The sequence below is a fragment of the Chelonia mydas genome, chromosome 3, assembly GCF_015237465.2.
Source record: "Chelonia mydas isolate rCheMyd1 chromosome 3, rCheMyd1.pri.v2, whole genome shotgun sequence".
Taxonomy (NCBI): Eukaryota; Metazoa; Chordata; order Testudines; family Cheloniidae; genus Chelonia; species Chelonia mydas.
Genome location: NC_057851.1, coordinates 117,468,564 through 117,486,948, shown reverse-complemented (window position 1 = coordinate 117,486,948; position 18,385 = coordinate 117,468,564). Strand labels below are relative to the sequence as shown.

The window sequence follows — 18,385 nt, the reverse complement described above, 5'->3', positions numbered from 1 at the left end:
TAATTTCAAATCACTTTCTTTAATTCCACCATCCAAATTCAGAGTTCAGGACCTCATTTTTCTAACACTGAAAGTGGCATCAGGCTTATTGCCTGTGTCTCAATGTTAGATCAACTCTCCCAGGCGAAACAAGGATAGCTAAACACTTCAAATCAAAGAAAATTCACCTTTCACATATATGCATTTGTAGTGCCACTTTTGAAACCCAGGGTTGGATTCCAATCTCATTCACTTGGCTGTAAATAAGGAACAATGCCCGCTGAAGTCAATGGAATTACACTGGCACAAAACCTGCGTAGTTGAGATGAGAACCAGGTCCATAACCTATAAATCTGAGCCCACAGATGTCTAAGTATCCTGTTTTGACTCATGCATTATTGGCATGGACCGAATTATGAGTGAAAATGTAGAGATCTCATTGAACATGTGAACCTTACTTTTCAAGCCTATTCTGCTAGGGCAAAATTTGTCTCATTGCAGAGCCTCCACACACCTAAGCTCCAAAGACACCCTGTCAGTCCCATGCTTTAGTGGTGTGGAGGCCATTGTCTTGTGGTGCCTTTTGGTATTAAAGACATTGTGTGGGTTTTCCAAAAGCACATCATAAGTAACTTAGGATCATAAGTGGCAGTGAAAGTCAACAGTCCCCTAGGTGCTTTGGAAAACTCCCATCCATTGTTATTAATATTCTGATAATACTCAGAGAGGCCCCAGTCAGGAACAAAGCTAGATGCTTTACAAACATGGGCCCCAGTACTGCAAGCCGTTCTGTGCTAGTGGAGCCCTGCACGCCTGCATGGAGCTCCATGGATTTCCTTCATGGAACGGCTTGAAGGATTGGTCCGTAGAGATAGCTGGGCTCCTTGCCTTGGAAAGTTACTATGCTTGATCCTTTTAAAAGTATATATTTATTTTTGAAATAAGTTAATCCACATTTAAGATAAACAGAGAGAAAGCGAACAACCTGACATGAAGGGCCAGCGGAAGAGAGTGCATCAAAGAGACAAGGGAAAATATGCTTCCTTTACAATGCCCTTGTACCTCAACATACATTTTACATTGAGCAGCTGACAGTTGAAATAAATTGTTGCCTTAAAAGATCAGTCAAATATTTTAAATCACTTGCATTTTCCATGAAACAAGAGACGATGGATAACAGTAAGGCACTGGGAGTACTTTCAAAAGGATTTATAGTGTAAAATGCTTAAGTAAATTAACTGATACCTTATAAATAAATCCTACGTTTTGCTCAGGTCTATATATTTAAATATTCTTGATGTAGCTAAGAACTCTTGGCTCCATTTTTTGTTGTTATTTTTTGTCTGTCCAGGGTCCACTCAAATGCTCTTTATATAAACAGTGTTGTTACAGCCGCGTTAGTCCCAGGATATAAGAAAAACTCGGTGGGTGAGGAAATATCTTATATTGAACCAACCATAGGTGCTGGAAGTATGGGACCTGAGGGTGCCGCACCGCTGGCTGGAAGTGGTTTCCATCACATACAGGGTTTGCAGTTTGGTCCAGTGGCTCTCAGCAGCCCCACTATACAGATTGTTCCAGCACCACTGGGACCAATTTCGGCTAGTGAGAGAGACAAGCTTTTGAGCTTCCACAGAGCTCTTCTTCATCCTTTTCATTAACAGAGTTAACCTTTAACACAGAAGCGTATATAGTGCAAAGGATTGTTTGAGTTCTACAGCCCGTCACTCCCAGACCACCCTTGGCTTGGTTTGGTAGTATCCAGAGGTGTAAAGTGGGCTGGTAAGGCCCAGTATGGCATAGCAAGTGGCTGCTGGTATCGGCCAGTACACAGCCGATGTTAAAGCGCTGCTGCGGCAGCGCTTTAATGTCGCTGCCTCTTTTGCCCCCCCTCCCCCGAGGGCAGCTATGGGGGGGACAAAGGGGCAGCTGCCCTGGGGCCTGGTGATTTAAAAGGGGGCGCCCACCTGCTGCTTTGCAGAAGCAGATGGAGACCAGGGTGGCGCGGGCCTGGCAGCACGGAAGGGCTGGCAGGGGGACACTGACCCCAAGCCCAGCCCCTTCCACCCGAGGCCCCACACCGGTAAGACTTTTAAGTTACTTTCACCCCTGGTAGTGTCTGAAAGTTACCACCATCTGAAAGCTGTTTGGTGGCCTGGATGAAAAGAATTGGTGATTTCAGTCTAGTCCTTAAAAGAGAATCAACCCCATTTCAGAAAATTCACTAGCAACTAGCACCCCTAGTTGGCAGCCTCAGCAAAAAGGCATGGATTTAATGTGAATGTAAAGGGTTAAGGTAATGTAAAAGTGTAATGTAAATGTCTAGAAAACATGACCGATGAGGAAAGATTGAAAAAATTAGGTTTGTTTAGTCTGGAGAAGAGAAGACTGAGGGGGGACATGATAACAGTTCTCAAGTACATAAAAGGCGTTACAAGGAGGAGGGTGAAAAATTGTTCTCGTTCACCTCTGAGGACAGGACAAGAAGCAATGGGCTTAAATTGCAGCAAGGGAGGTTTAGGTTGGACATTAGGAAAAACTTTCTAACTGTCAGGTTCGTTAAGCACTGGAATAAATTGTGTAGGGGAGATTGTGGTATCTTTGTCATAGGAGGTTTTTAAGAACGGGTTAGACAAAAACCTGTCAGGAAAGGTCCAGTTCAGTGGTTCCCAACCTTGTCCCGCCGCTTGTGCAGGGAAAGCCCCTGGCGGGCCGGGCCAGTTTGTTTACCTGCTGCGTCCGCAGGTTCGGCCGATCGCGGCTCCCAGTGGCCGCGGTTCGCTGCTCCAGGCCAATGGGAGCTGCGGGAAGCGGCACAGGCCGAGGGACGTACTTCCAGCAGCTCCCATTGGCCTGGAGCAGTGAACCGCGGCCAGTGGGAGCCGCGATCGGCCGAACCTGCGGACGCGCAGGTAAACAAACCGGCCCGGCCCGCCAGGGGCTTTCTCTGCACAAGCGGCGGACCAAGTTTGGGAACCACTGGTCTAGTTATTACTTAGTTCTGCCTTGAGTGCAGGGGACTGGACTAGATGACCTACTGAGGTCTCTTCCAGTCCTACACTTCTATGATTCTATGAATGGAGCCCAAACCACCCTCTCAGTCCTAGCTGTGATCCCATGCAGAAATGTGCAGGAGTGTACCAGGATGTATCTGTCTGTAGCTATAAAGACCTAAGGTCCAGACTGAATCCATTTCTCACACTGGTGAGCAGTTACTTACATGTGTAGTCCCAAGAAAGTCACTAAGATTATTTGTGTGAATAACTGTTCACAAATTGGGCTCACATGTATTGAAAGGAATGCTTTGCTCTTTGTGCACGGGGAAAAGAAAATACAGGCTTCAGAATGGAGGGGTCACAAGCCTCCCTCTCAATCTTCTGCTTGGTGTCCAGGGTCAGTAATGTAGAGAATCCAAAAATCCAGAGCCCTCTCTACCTGGGCCTCGTGTGTCTTGCTTCATCTTTCATTGTTTCTTATTAACCTTTCCAACTTGGCAATCCTGTGAAAGCAGAGCTGTATAGTGCGTCTGCTGAAAATAAACTATAAAAAAGTTCTGAGAGGTCACACTAGAGGTGGTCTAAACCAAAAACCTCAAGTCTGAACATCTCACAAACATTGGGCAAGTTTGGATCTAGATTCACATCTAATTTTGAGGATTTGCCTTTCTATCTGTCAGCCACCATGCTCTCTTTCTCCCCAAAATTTGGAAAAGTTCAGGCCCAGACCAGAACTTTGCCTCTCTATTCTGAGTCTAATTCAAATGGAAGACCTAACGCTTGGAGGAAGTTAGTTAAGTAGGTCGGTTTTAATTTCAGGGTCAGCTCCTCCATTGATGTGTGTGTCAGAAAATCCACAACTGCACTTGTACACACAGCAGTAATGCCCTGCTTAAGGCTGGGATGTTCACATTTTACAACACTGAGGGCTGCATTGACAACTTGTCTGTGGGCTACACACTTCATTTGCTAACACAGTTTCCGTACAGTACATAACAAAATGCACATTACCACACTATATGCTTGAACTGTATTCTTCCTCAATTTAATACAATGGCTGGAAAGGGCCTGGTAGATGAATTCATAACCAGTACCAATCTGAACTCCTCTGCTCTCACCGCCAGTGACATGTGCAGACACCAGTCACTGCGAGCAGTTGAGATAGGAGCTTAGGAGAGGAGAAACTACTTACTTCAGGACAGTGCCACAACTCTCAGCTGCACTGTGTTATAAATAAAGGAATGGAAGAGGGGAAAGCTGATGTCATTAGTTCCTCCACCAACTCCTTTGGAGCTGCCGGATTGTAGGGGATGAAAGGTTTCAGAATAGCAGCTGTGTTAGTCTGTATCCGCAAAAAGAAAAGGAGTACTTGTGGCACTTGTCATAAATATAAGGGAAGGGTAAACCCCTTTAAAATCCCTCCTGGCCAGAGGAAAAATCCTCTCACCTGTAAAGGGTTAAGAAGCTAAAGGTAACCTCGCTGGCACATGACCAAAATGACCAATGAGGAGACAAGATAATTTCAAAAGCTGGGAGGAGGGAGAAAAACAAAGGGTCCATGTCTGTCTGTATGCTGCTTTTGCCGGGGACAGAACAGGAATGGAGTCTTAGAACTTTTAGGTTTCAGAGTAACAGCCGTGTTAGTCTGTATTCGCAAAAAGAAAAGGAGTACTTGTGGCACCTTAGAGACTAACCAATTTATTTGAGCATGAGCTTCCGTGAGCTACAGCTCACTTCATCGGATGCATACTGTGGAAACTGCAGAAGACATTATATACACAGAGACCATGAAACAATACCTCCTCCCACCCCACTTTCCTGCTGGTAATAGCTTATCTAAAGTGATCATCAAGTTGGGCCATTTCCAGCACAAAGCCAGGTTTTCTCACCCTCCGCCCCCCCCCCACACAAACTCACTCTCCTGCTGGTAATAGCCCATCCAAAGTGACCACTCTCTTCACAATGTGTATGATAATCAAGGTGGGCCATTTCCTGCACAAATCCAGGTTCTCTCACCCCCTCACCCCCCTCCAAAAACCACACACACAAACTCACTCTACTGCTGGTAATAGCCTATCCAAAGTGACCACTCTCCTTACAACGTGCATGAAAATCAAGGTGGGCCATTTCCAGCACAAATACAGGTTTTCTCACCCCCCCCCTTTTTTCCAGTCCACACAAGAGATCCACTTCCTGGACACTACAGTGCTAATAAACAATGGTCACATAAACAGAGTGACTTACCTTGGACACCAGATGGGTCAAGGAACTATCAGCTCCCTACAGGCCAAAGTGGATGCTATCCAAAAGTGGCCTGTCCCAAAGTCAAAGAAACAGGTTCAATCCTTCTTAGGCTTGGCCAGTTATTACAGACAATTTGTACCACAGTACAGCCAAATCGCAGCCCCACTGACAGACCTAACCAAAAAGAAACAGCCAAATGCCATTCAGTGGACCAAAGAGTGTCAGAAGGCCTTTAACCACCTTAAAGCGACACTCATGTCTGACCCTGTACTAAGGGCCCCAGACTTTGACAAACCGTTCCTAGTAACCACAGATGCATCCGAGCGTGGTGTGGGAGCAGTTTTAATGCAGAAAGGACCTGATCAAGAATTCTACCCTGTAGTGTTTCTCAGCAAAAAACTGTCTGAGAGGGAAAGCAACTGGTCAGTCAGTGAAAAACAATGTTACGCCATTGTCTATACCCTGGAAAAGCTACGCCCATATGTTTGGGGATGGCGTTTCCACCTGCAAACCGACCATGCTGCGCTACAGTGGCTTCATACTGCCATGGGAAATAACAAAAACTTATTCGGTGGAGTTTAGCTCTCCCAGATTTTGATTTCGACATCCAACACATCTCTGGAGCTTCTAACAAAGTGGCTGATGCACTCTCCCGTGAAAGTTTCCCAGAATCAACTGATTAAAATCGTCCTTGAGATGTGGAAAATATTGTTAGTCTTTATGTACTTGGTAGCATATTTAGAGGTGCATGTGTCTTATTAACTCTGTTTTTCCTAGAGCTCCAGGAAGAAATCCCAGCCAGCGTTTCACCCTAGCTGAGATTTGGGGGGCATGTCATAAATATAAAGGGAAGAGTAAACCCCTTTAAAATCCCTCCTGGCCAGAGGAAAAATCCTCTCACCTGTAAAGGGTTAAGAAGCTAAAGGTAACCTCGCTGGCACCTGACCAAAATGACCAATGAGGAGACAAGATACTTTCAAAAGCTGGGAGGAGGGAGAAAAACAAAGGGTCTGGGTCTGTCTGTATGCTGCTTTTGCCGGGGACAGAACAGGAATGGAGTCTTAGAACTTTTAGTAAGTAATCTAGCTAGGCATGTGTTAGATTATGATTTCTTTAAATGGCTGAGAAAAGAGCTGTGCTGAATAGAATGACTATTCCTGTCTGTGTGTCTTTTTTGTAACTTAAGGTTTTGCCTAGAGGGATTCTCTATGTTTTGAATCTAATTACCCTGTAAGGTATCTACCATCCTGATTTTAGAGAGGTGATTCCTTTACTTCTATTAAAAGTCTTCTTGTAAGAAAACTGAATGCTTTTTCATTGTTCTAAGATCCAAGGGTTTGGGTCTGTGGTCACCTATGCAAATTGGTGAGGATTTTTACCAAACCTTCCCCAGGAAGTGGGGTGCAAGGGTTGGGAGGATTCTGGGGGGAAAGACGTGTCCAAACTATGTTTCCCAGTAAATCCAGATAAAGTTTGGTGGTGGCAGTGGAAATCCAAAGGCAAAGAGTAAAATTAATTTGTACCTTGGGGAAGTTTTAACCTAAGCTGGTAAAAGTAAGCTTAGGAGGTTTTCATGCAAGTCCCCACATCTGTACCCTAGAGTTCAGAGTGGGGAAGGAACCTTGACAGCACTTTAGAGACTAACAAATTTATTTGAGCATAAGCTTTCGTGAGCTACAGCTCACTTCATCGGATGCATGCAGTGGAAAATACAGTGGGGAGATTTATATACACAGAGAACATGAAACAATGGGTGTTACCATACACACTGTAATGAGAGTGATCAGGTAAGGTGAGCTATTACCAGCAGGAGAGAAAAAAAAAACCTTTTGTAGTAATAATCAAGGTGGGCCATTTCCAACCATTGACAAGAATGTGTGAGGAACAGTGTGTGTATGGGGAGGGAATAAACATGGGGAAATAGTTTTACTTTGTGTAATGACACATCCTCTCCCAGTCTTTATTCAAGCCTAATGTAATGGTGTCCAGTTTGCAAATTAATTCCAATTCAGCAGTCTCTCATTGGAGTCTATTTTTGAAGTTTTTTTTGTGAAGAATTGCAACTTTTAGGTCTGTAATCGAGTGACCAGAGAGATTGAACTGTTCTCTGACTGGTTTTTGAATGTTATAATTCCTGACGTCTGATTTGTGTCCATTTATTCTTTTACGTAGAGACTGTCCAGTTTGGCCAATGTACATGGCAGAGGGGCACTGCTGGCACATGATGGCATATATCACATTGGTAGATGTGCAGGTGAACGAGCCTCTACAGCCCCCAACTAAAACCTCTCCAGCCCATCATCAAGGATCTACAACCTATCCTGAAGGACGACCCATCACTCTCACAGATCTTGGGAGACAGGCCAGTCCTTGCTTACAGACAGCCCCCCAACCTGAAGCAAATACTCACCAGCAACCACACACCACACAACAGAGCCTCTAACCCAGGAACCTATCCTTGCAACAAAGCCCATTGCCAACTGTGTCCACATATCTATTCAGGGGACACCATCACAGGGCCTAATCACATCATCCACACTAACAGAGGCTTGTTCACCTGCACATCTACCAATGTGATATATGCCATCATGTGCCAGCAATGCCCCTCTGCCATGTACATTGGCCAAACCGGACAGTCTCTATGTAAAAGAATAAATGGACACAAATCAGACGTCAGGAATTATAACATTCAAATACCAGTCGGAGAACACTTCAATCTCTTTGGTCACTCGATTACAGACCTAAAAGTTGCAATTCTTCAACAAAAAACTTTAGAAACAGACTCCAATGGGAGACTGCTGAATTGGAATTAATTTGCAAACTGGACACTATTATATTAGGCTTGAGTAAAGACTGGGAGTGGATGGGTCATTACACAAAGTAAAACTATTTCCCCATGTTTATTCCCCCCCTCTGCCTCCACTGTTCCTTACACGTTCTTGTCAACTGCTGGAAATGGCCCACCTTGATTATCACTACAAAAGGGTTTTTTTCCTCTCCTGCTGGTAATAGCTCACCTTACCTGATCACTCTCATTACAGTGTGTATGGTAACACCCATTGCTTCATGTTCTCTGTGTATATAAAATCTCCCCACTGTATTTTCCACTGCATGCATCCGATGAAGTGAGCTATAGCTCATGAAAGCTTATGCTCAAATAAATTTGTTAGTTTCTAAGGTGCCACAAGTACTCCTTTTTTTTAGGGGATGAAAGTATCCCCTGGTGAGGAGCCAGATGCCTGGAAGGTGCTAAATGCTCTCACTACCCATTGAACGCCTAGACATTCAGACCAAATTCCAATGAATTTTTTTTTAACCATGGTGCAATTATTTGGGACCATTTTAGTTTACTTTGCCTATTTTGCTTAGCCAGGAAAAGGCTATTAAACTATCTATCCATCTCCCTAGGGAGAGGGGAGGGAATCCCCAATATGCCTAGGGATTTCACAGCTGAAATAACCTTTAAACAAAGGAGGAGGATGGGTCTGAAATGAGCATTGAGAAGGTCAAGCTCATGACTAATACCTGGAAAACAAAATGGTTATTACAGTGTCTCCCCTCACAGTATGTCTGTCAGAGGGCAGATATTTTTTATTTTGGACTGACACTCAGATTCAGTTAGGGGATAGCAAGTACTCCACAATGTTTTTCTGTGTAGTTCAAGAACTGAAGACAATGGGAGTTGCAGGTATTCAGCAGCACCTCACTTTTCCGTAGAGAGGTGCAAGTGATTTGGGACCTGAGCCAAAGGCCACTGAAGTCGACAGAGTCTTTCCATGACTTCAGTAAGCTTTGGATGAAGCCTCCCGTCTCTGCGATACAACTAAGGACAGTCTTCTGTTCCGGTGCTGAGCGGGATGCTGGAAAGTTCAGACCTTAGTCCTTCAGCACAGCCTTTCCCTGCCTTACCAGATTCAACCCTGCATTGTCTTACCTGATAATAATTCATCAGAGGACTTGGAAGGATAGCACCTTTGGCCTGAGGTTCTGAAAGCACTGTACAGTCTGTCACAACTAAGCTTCACAACAGACAGGTGAGATAAGTAAATATTTGATTTACAACTATCGTTTCATTAATTGACCAATACTAGGTGTTTTTCTATGCCTGTCTACAATGAATCGAAGGTCTCAGCCCAGTTCTGGATGAACAAGTGTCCATTTAAAACAACCACCAGCAAAACTGGCATCCTACTTGGCAGTATTAATAGAAGACCAGTTTATCCTCTCAGTCCTGCAGGTGGTGCTCCAGGGGAGGCTGGAAGTACATTGCTAGGGCAATCTGGGGCAGCTCAGACTGCTGCTACCCAGTCTGTACTTGCTTTGGGGGTGTATAGATTCTCTCATTCTCCAAAGCATTTTTCACCAGCACATCACTGAAATCAAACTTCAAGCTGATTCAGCTCAGGGGGGGCAAACAGTCCTTTTTCTTGGTTTTATCAGGAAACAAAATGTGCTAAGAGACCTCTTCAGGGCAGATTTTCTTCTCTACCTTGTTCAGAGGTCAGCACACCAGTGGCACTCAATAATGACAAAGAAAAATGGAGGGTCACTCTTAAGTTGCTGTGTCACAAGAACCTGAGTAGTGGGGTTTGTTTGGTTTTGATTTTGGGTTTTTTGCCTGAATTTTCCTACATGCCTTCAAGGTCCAGCTTGCATCACTTGTAGATCTGCTGGCTGGACCACCCAGAATGATACCAAGCCTTCTAATGTGAAATTGGCCATCTCCATTTTTTTTTAAACATTTTCCTTTCTTATTACCACTGCTGCCTCCAGACTGGCAAAATAAAGGAGAGATTTGTAAACTCATCCCAACCCTGTGCAAGCATAGAAAAAATTCAAACATTTGAAATCAGTGTTCCAGCTTCTCAGCCAGTGTAAATTGGTGCAGCTTCACTGAAATAAAGGGCTGTGAAGATCTGCCCTACCTGAAGCACAATCATTTGTATATGGGGGAAACCTTACTGAGTAAGTAGTCAGTCCCGCTGTCCACTCCCGACACCCTCTCACTACCCCTCAAACCCTACCTGATACAGGAAATATGAAAGAGTAACCTGATTTCTTGTATTAACCCAGACATACTAATCAAGGTAAGTGTAGGCTTTGGGGCTTTTCCGTACTGTAGAATGAATTCTTCTGGAGCAGTATAGAAAAAGGAACAGCTGTTTTCTCTCCACTCCAGCTTTGACTGTCATGTTATTCGCTGCTTTAAGATGCTGTAAAAGTGGTAAGGTAAACATTACTGAACTGGTTACAGATCCCTTTGAAAATACAGTATTGTTTGGGTTTTTTGAGACAGCTGCCAAGTAAAAGAGCATGATGATTTATTTGCAACTGTAGTAGGATAATGTGTTCTGGTGATGATTTATCCTTCTCGGACCTCACACTTGGGCAATGAATTGTTGCCAAGTCTCAAAATTACATAACTTTCATCACAGGGAAGTGTTGCTGACAGGCCACATTGGAATCAGTTCATTATGCTAAATGTGTGCCAGTAAAGGCTGCTATTAAGTCTGGAACACACCAGCTTTGCTTTTAGCAGTCGATGAATCCATTGATTACTGTCTCTGCTGACATCTGAATCTGTAGATTTGTCTGTAATCCATTAACATGCCACTAGGCGTCGTCATTAGGCTGACCAGAGAGCAAGTGTGAAAAATTGGGACAGGGGTTGGGGTGTAATAGGAGCCTATATAAGAAAAAGCCCCAAATATCGGGACTGTCCCTATAAAATTGCGACATTTGGTCACCTTCGTCATCACTGCCAAAAACGTTTGGATAAAATTACCCACCCTGTGCAACATTTTATCAGCAGCTAGTGGAAATTATCTAGGCTCAGCTTTTTTTTTTTTCTTTCCGATTGCTGGTCTACCGTACGGAGCTGCTGAATCAGTGCACCCTCTCGCACCCTAGCCACATCCTCTTTTCAGCCTGTGCCACTCATTTGCGGAAGTGGCTTTTAGAGACTCCACTCCCATTCCTAAGAAAATGCAGTCCGGACCCCCGCATTATTTATGCTGACATCATCTGGCATTAATGGGGGATGAATTTTGGCCAAGATCAGTACCTCCTTTATGGCTCCCTTTCCCAGCAAAATCTGACAATCCATTTGATTCCAAACCTGCTGCTGACGCAACTAGTTTCTTTTTCCGGGTTCATGAGGAGTAACAAAAGCTCAATAAAAATAAGTGGAAACAATATTTGATTTTATTTTTGGGGTATTTCCCAAATACTTAATTTCATTGAGCATTGTGTGTTCTCTTAAACAGGGAAACTTAATTACGTTTGTGGAATTACTGTGAGGTTTTACAAATAAAGTCAAAACTGATTTCAGTGCATTTGGTGCAATCTGCATCTTAAAATCATTCTGATTACTACTCTGTCTAGCTTTATTCTACCTCAGGATCAGGGAGCTAAAGGGCTCTAGCTGCATTATGTACTGAGAGTTAACGGGTTTGCCTTTTGTAAGGCAACTCTCTCTGATTTTAGGTGCCTGCAAGGAAAAGCATGACCCAAAGCTGTAGGATCATGACCCATCCTGGTACAATGTGCAAAATTTCAATTTGCAGTGGCAAGGAGAAAGAGGACTTGCTGTTGTACCTCCATAAGATACAAAGAATGTTTTATAAGTGAATCTTAGGTTTTGCTATTTCACCTATCATGAAGGCCTGAAGAAGGTAAATAGAGTTGCCAAGTGTTGTCCATAATGAACATTATAGTGGATTCTGTTCTCCTCCTCCTCAAAACACCTCATTGTGAAAGGACCCACTTCCAGCCACCTACCCGAGGTGTAAATTAATTAATCCAGCTACCATGGAATGGGCATTAGGCACTTCAGGTGCTGCTCATACGCCAGCTCCGGAGTTCCCATCAAACCGAACAATTACTTTTACTTCGTGGTTTCTGTAACTGAAGCTGCCTGTGGAACTACTTTGAAACAGTTTAACAAATGAACTAGACATAAAATAATAGAAAGTGACACCACATTCAAGTGTTCCCCACAGAGAGATCCAGACCCTTTTGCACCACCGGAGCAGTGTGAAGGGATCAGAACAAAGATGAGAAACTCACCCAGCATATTTCATTAATTTAATAATTCCTCACAAATTAATCCCTCCTGTCCTCTGATCATTTTTCTCTCTCTGGTAATGAGGTGCTCAGAACTGAATGCAGCATTTCAGGTGTGATTGCATAAGAACTGGATAGAGTGAAACTGTTACACTCCTGTTCTGTGGCATGACATCTTTGCATAGCAGCCCATGTTTGCATTTGTCTTTTAGCTACTGTATCACATTGCAAACTTGTGCCTAATTTGCTGTCTAGTATAGCCCCCTACAACTTTCTTTCAGCATTGCTGCTTTTCAAGTTTCTCCCTCCCACTAACATCTGCTTTTCAGATTACTACATTAAATCATCCTTTTGATTTAGTCTCCCTGGTCGTGTTCTCGGTAAACTTAATCAGATATGAAATAACACATGTTTAAACACAGTACAAAAACAACAGTTCATCTATATAAAAATGAAGGGTTTAAAAAGAGCAGGCACATTAGAAAAGGGGTAGCTGTTTCAATGGTCAAATTAGATAGGACAGTACTATGTCTAACTTGGCTTCTCATCTAAATTTTATGGAAGTCCTAATTTAGAAAGGGAAGACTAAGTTAACCCTAAGTGTGTTATATTTAACATATTTATGTTGTGAATTGCCTGCTATGTCACTGCTCCGTAAGTGAGTAAAGCTGATAATTGGGTATGTTGGAGCCAGACCCAAGCTACAGGGACTGGACTTTTGGGCCCTGATCCACAGCCCAGTGAAGTCAATTGGAGTCTTTCTACTGATCCCAGAACTCTTTGGATCAGGCCTTTGGATTCTGAAAAGAGCCCTGTGAATGCTGCTACTTGGTATACCATATGGTCACCTGGGAAAGAAGGATATGGTGGCACTCTAGCCACTCTAGCCTATTACTATTCTTATGTCCTTGTCTTTAGGCTTTGTACGTGAGCCTGTTATTTTACAGAATAATATTCAGAGGCTTAGGGGGTAGATTTTCAAAGGCATAAAAGACAATTAGATGCCCAACTTCCAGTCATGTCCAATGGGAGTTGGATGCCTAACAGCCTTCATGCCTTTGAAAATTTCCTCATTAGTCAGTAAGAGCACTCTTGTCCACTGGCCTTCCCTCCCCTGACCTTATGTGGGCTATCCAACCCCCTTCTTCTTATTATTTTTGGTAGGGGATTTGGCAGGCAACGGTGGTGAAAATCAAAACCACACTTCTAATTTGGCTGGTTTTCAGCAGCTTGTTCACATGCACCTGGAGCATTTCCATACGGTTCCCACTCACCATTTCCTTGGTCACCTTCCTTTTCCCTGTAGCCCCGCTTTTCACTTACATGAGTGCTGCTGAACACACAGGTGAATGTGGTACAGGCTGAAGATGTTTGCCAACAGAACTTTGAACTTCAGCTCCCACTCCTTGCTCTGACGACCCACAAGTTTCATTTTCTCCATGCATCAGCTAGCGAGCAGGGAGTTTTTTTTCTTGCTGCTGATGCAAAATCATACTAGTTGCATCAGATACAGAATAATCTTTTACCTACTGCTGCTGTAAATGGACTCTGAGTGAAGCTTTACATTGCTGTTTTGCTCACCCACTTTCAGCAGTCATCAGGGTCAACAGCTGAAAAAACATGGACAAAAAAGTAACCCCCGCCCCTTCCCCCCCCACACCCAACACACACACTCCTAATTTTCATTTTAAAAATAATGTCAGTTAAACGATACTTCATGAAAGATTCTGGACTGAAAGCCCCTGGAGGTGGAAATTCTCTGTACATCTCCAGGACAAGTATGACATAGGCAGCAGTGCAAGTTTCCCCTGCCAGTGAGATTCAACCCTCACCTGGAATAGCCACTCCTAGGAATCTGAACATATTTAATTTTCCTTGCCCATTCAATCCATTGCTGAGATGGCAAACGAATCTGCTCAGTGAAGACTGTGATTAATGTTTTTTGAGGTGTGGATTCTTATCTACCGACACATTTCAGACAGCTTGCACTCATCAGCTTATTCTGAGTTTCAGTTATTTCTAACCCGAACCAGTTATGATTCTATGGTGGATGCTTACCAATCTCCAGGCCACTCAGTTGCTCTTATTTAACATTTATTCAGGGCATACAATGTTCTAGGCCAGGGGTGGGCAAACTACGGCCCGCAGGCCACATCTGGCCCTTCAGACCATTTAATCCGGCCCTCAGCCCCTGCCAGGGAGTGGGGTTGGAGGCTTGCCCCACTCCGCGCAGCTCCCAGGAAGCCACTGGCATGACCCCCTTCTAGCTCCTACATAGTATGCGGCGGTGTGGCCAAGCGGCTCTGTGGGCTGTCCATCTGCAGGCGCCACCCCTGCAGCTCTCATTGGCTGCAGTTCCTGGCCAATGGGAGATGCAGGGGTGGCGCCTGCAGATGGGGAAGCATCCAGAGCCACCAGGCCGCGCCTTGAAGCCAGAGTGGGGACATGTTTCCGGGAGCTGCTTGCGCTAAGTGCCACCCGGAGCCTGCACCCTTGAACCCAATGGTCCCATCCAAGAGCCCCCTCTTGTACTCCAAACCCCTCATCCCTGGCCCCACCCCAGAGCCTGCACCCCCAGCCAAAGCCCTCACCCCTCCCATGCCACAACAGCCTGCCCCATCCCTGATTCCCTTCCTGCCCTCTGAACCCCTTAGTACCAGCCTGGAGCCTCCTCCTGCACCCCAAACCCCTCATCCCCAGCCCCACCCCAGAGCCCTCACCTCCCCCGCACCCCAACCCAGAGCCTCCTCCTGCACCCTGAACTCCTCATTTCTGGCCCCACCCCAGAGTCCGCACCCCCAGTCGGAGCCCGCACCCCCTCCCTCACCCCTACGCCCAATTTCATGAGCATTCATGGCCCACCATACAATTTCCATACCCCGATGTGGCCCTCAGGCCAAAAAGTTAGCCCACCCCTGTTCTAGGCACTTTACAGAATGTGTATAAGGAAAGTTTCCTTCGCTGAAGATGTCATAATCTAAGAAGAGACAAAATAGAACAACTGATGACAGGACTGGCTGAGGGAAGGCGGATGAGACTATAAACTCTTTGGGTTATGGGCTGTCTCTTTGTACAGCACCTAGCACAAAGGGGTCCTGATCACAATGTGAGAACCTGGAGGGCTGGAACTGTGGGGGTTTAGGGCTGCTGATGCCTCCACATTACCATGGGAGGCTTAGGCTGGGCTCCCATGGGAAGACCCTGTGAGACTGGGATCAGCAGGAAGTACCAACCACCAGGCCTGGAGTGGCAGCTTCGGAAAGCCCCCTGATTAGCTGATACCAGTATATAAACCAGGAACCCATGAAAGGGAGCTGTCTGAGCAACAACATAGACTGCCTGCCTGTCTCTGCTCCAGACCCTGCTTGTGAGAGATCCTAAACTCCAGCTTCTGATCCTGCCTGCCTCCTAACTCTTGGTTTTCCCTCTGACCTGTTGCGTACTCTGACCTTGCAGTACCTGAGTTGGTCTGCCTTCTGACGCCAGACTCTTGCTTTTGTCCTCTGGCCTATCTAGCACTCTGACCTCCTGGTATCTGACTTCGCCTGCCTCCTGACGCTTGACTCTCAGTTTGCCCTCTGGTCTATCCTGGATCTGACCTCCTGGTACCCAACTTGCCCTGACTTCTGCTCCGACCACTAGGATTGACTGACCAGGTCCTGGTCATGACATACAAATAAATAATAATGGGAAGATAGCAGGACCATGGGCACAGTCATCAAATCGTATGGTGGTTTTGATACAGTATGCAACACTTCATGAAGATTACATACCTAATTTATTTAAATGTGTTTTGGATATGGTGTTTCTGAGCACTACAGTTATCACAGTTATTTACACACACACATACATCTCTAGTGCTGAGTCTATGGATTAGAGTCACATTGCATTGCACCAACTACATGTCTATAATCAAGATCTCCTAGCACAACTTATTGGTTGTCCTTTCGCAGCCCAATAGAGAATAACTGTATTTGCCAACACTTACCACAAATGGAGTAACAGAGGAACTGCAGTTTTCCATTCCTCAGGAAATAACTCTGGTATTTCGGATACCAGAGAGTGGTAACTGTTGGCAAAATATGACTTTTTAATGACAACCAATGTAATTCTATTTTCTTATCAAGGTTAGGGACACACAGAAGTGGTTAGACGCTAATTATTTATTACTAGTAAGTCTAGATGTTTACTAAAATAAATTATATAATGTCTACATAACTGGCCAAATCATGAGCTGGCATAAATCAGCAGCAGTCAATTGAACAAAATTGATTTATACCAGCCAAGGACCTGCCCTTAAATGACCACTCTAATACCTCAGTTGCAATGACATTACTCTTTGTTTATTTTAGTCCAGCATTACAACAGCAAGAAAGCAGTATCCCCGTTTGAGTTCATCTGCTTCAGAGAGTCAATACTAAGGATCTTTCAGATTAGCTCACCCATTCCTAAAAGGCTGGCATTGCTGCTTGATAATACTCAATATCCTGATTCATTTGTAACTGTCAGAGAAACTGATGAAAACTTTATTCTTGTCCCATTAAAAACATCTATACTCCATATGTATTGCTCTAGCAATCAATTTTTATTTTACAGTCCTGCTCTGACAATGAAAACACTGACTGGAAAGTGTTGATTTCCCTTACCTCACTGATGATCGTTGAGTGGGATTGTTTATATACCCAGCCATCCCGGCATGGAGTAAGCGCCACGTTGCCCAGGCTGCGATTAGTAAAGTGGGACAGTGGGTTGACACAGCTCACAGAGGTGTTATTCCACTCTATGTCAAACCTCTCACACTGGCCACTGGAAAACCTGTTCTCCAGGTTCGGAGCTGGCACAGTATAATTTTGTTCCTCTTCAAGGGTCCATCCACATCTCTCACTTAATTCAGCTGCACCAGGGATCCTGCACCAATAGTGCTCTGGTGCGTGCCCAAGAAAGACCACTCCAACAAATAGAAAAGAAAAAGTTATGCCTGTCTGGCAAAGGAGGAAAAAGACCCTCTTTTGGTACCTTCCAAATTCCCCAGCTTCTTTTAAAACCTCATCAAAAGACGGCATTGTGTGCAGTAGGTTTTCAACTCGGAGGGATCCAAGAGATGGCAGAGTCAACAGCTTTCAAACTTTGTAACTAGTGCTGGTGCTTCCTGTAGACGTATGTGTGTAGACTGTCTCGCTCCCTCTCCCTCTCCCCACACACACACAACCACGGTAGCATAAGCAGCTTTGGAACAGAGCAAAGTTCCATAGACCCACCCAGAGCATTACAGTATGTCAAGTGGCGTGAGGCTTACACACAGCAGTGTAGGAGAGCAATATAAAGTGAGCAAACATACCGTAAGAGAGAAGGGGCGTGCGTTTCCTATCTATCCAGAATCTTAAACAGATTATGCAATAAAAACAATTAACTCTTTAGGGACAGACATGCAGTAAACACCAGCTCTGCAGGCAGGAGCGTACTGCTCTTGTCCTTACAAAGGGGTCCCAGAAAAATGCAGTGTGTTAAATAAAAACATAACAGAGAGGAAGCTGCTGCAAAAGTAGCAATGAGCGATGTTGTCAGCGTTCTGGGTGGCAGTGACAGAAATGTTCATAAAAAGCTCTGAAGTCTCCCCTTCAGCACACAGGAGTTATTTCTGCAGCCACGTTCTAGCACTCATCCAAAGTGCTTTTGAACCATGTGTACAGCTTTTATTGGAACGGCAATTTCCTGTCTGTGTTATAATTAAAGAAAGGTTGTCATGCCCAAAATGTAGGAGTTCCTTTTAAAAATAGGTCTATCTGTGCTTTGACCTATTTATGTAGGTTTTTATATGGCCTCATTCATCTTAGTATCTGAGCATCCCCTGCGCTCTCCTTTCCCAGAGGAGCTATACATTTAGTTAGTTGATAAGTTTGCTTGGGGGCCAGGGACTTCTGGGGGCCAGAGATCAAGGTGGGCTAGGGGTGGGTGGCACTTCCAGAGGGCAGTCTAAGCCACAGAAATAATGGGTTTTGCATTTAAAATTCTGAAAGAGGTGAGATTTGTGGCCACTCTTATCTCTTTACAGGAATAAGTGGAGGTCCAGTTCCCAGGGCAGTTCTGTCTCTGGCAATTAC

General features: G+C 44.6%; 1 protein-coding gene across 2 annotated transcripts in view; it reads right to left on the bottom strand.

Annotated features, from left to right (window-relative positions):
- Positions 1-17,593, bottom strand: part of SLC22A3 (solute carrier family 22 member 3) — a 46,875-nt gene extending 29,282 nt beyond the window's left edge. The window contains exon 1 of one of the 2 annotated variants that reach the window (XM_037895103.2): positions 16,931-17,593. In XM_037895103.2, the coding sequence (XP_037751031.1) occupies positions 16,931-17,347 (417 nt within the window). In that variant the 5' untranslated portion in view covers positions 17,348-17,593. The remainder of the gene's footprint in view (positions 1-16,930) is intronic. The other variant, XM_037895104.2, reaches the window with a different exon arrangement.
- Between the last annotated feature and the right edge of the window lie 792 nt (positions 17,594-18,385).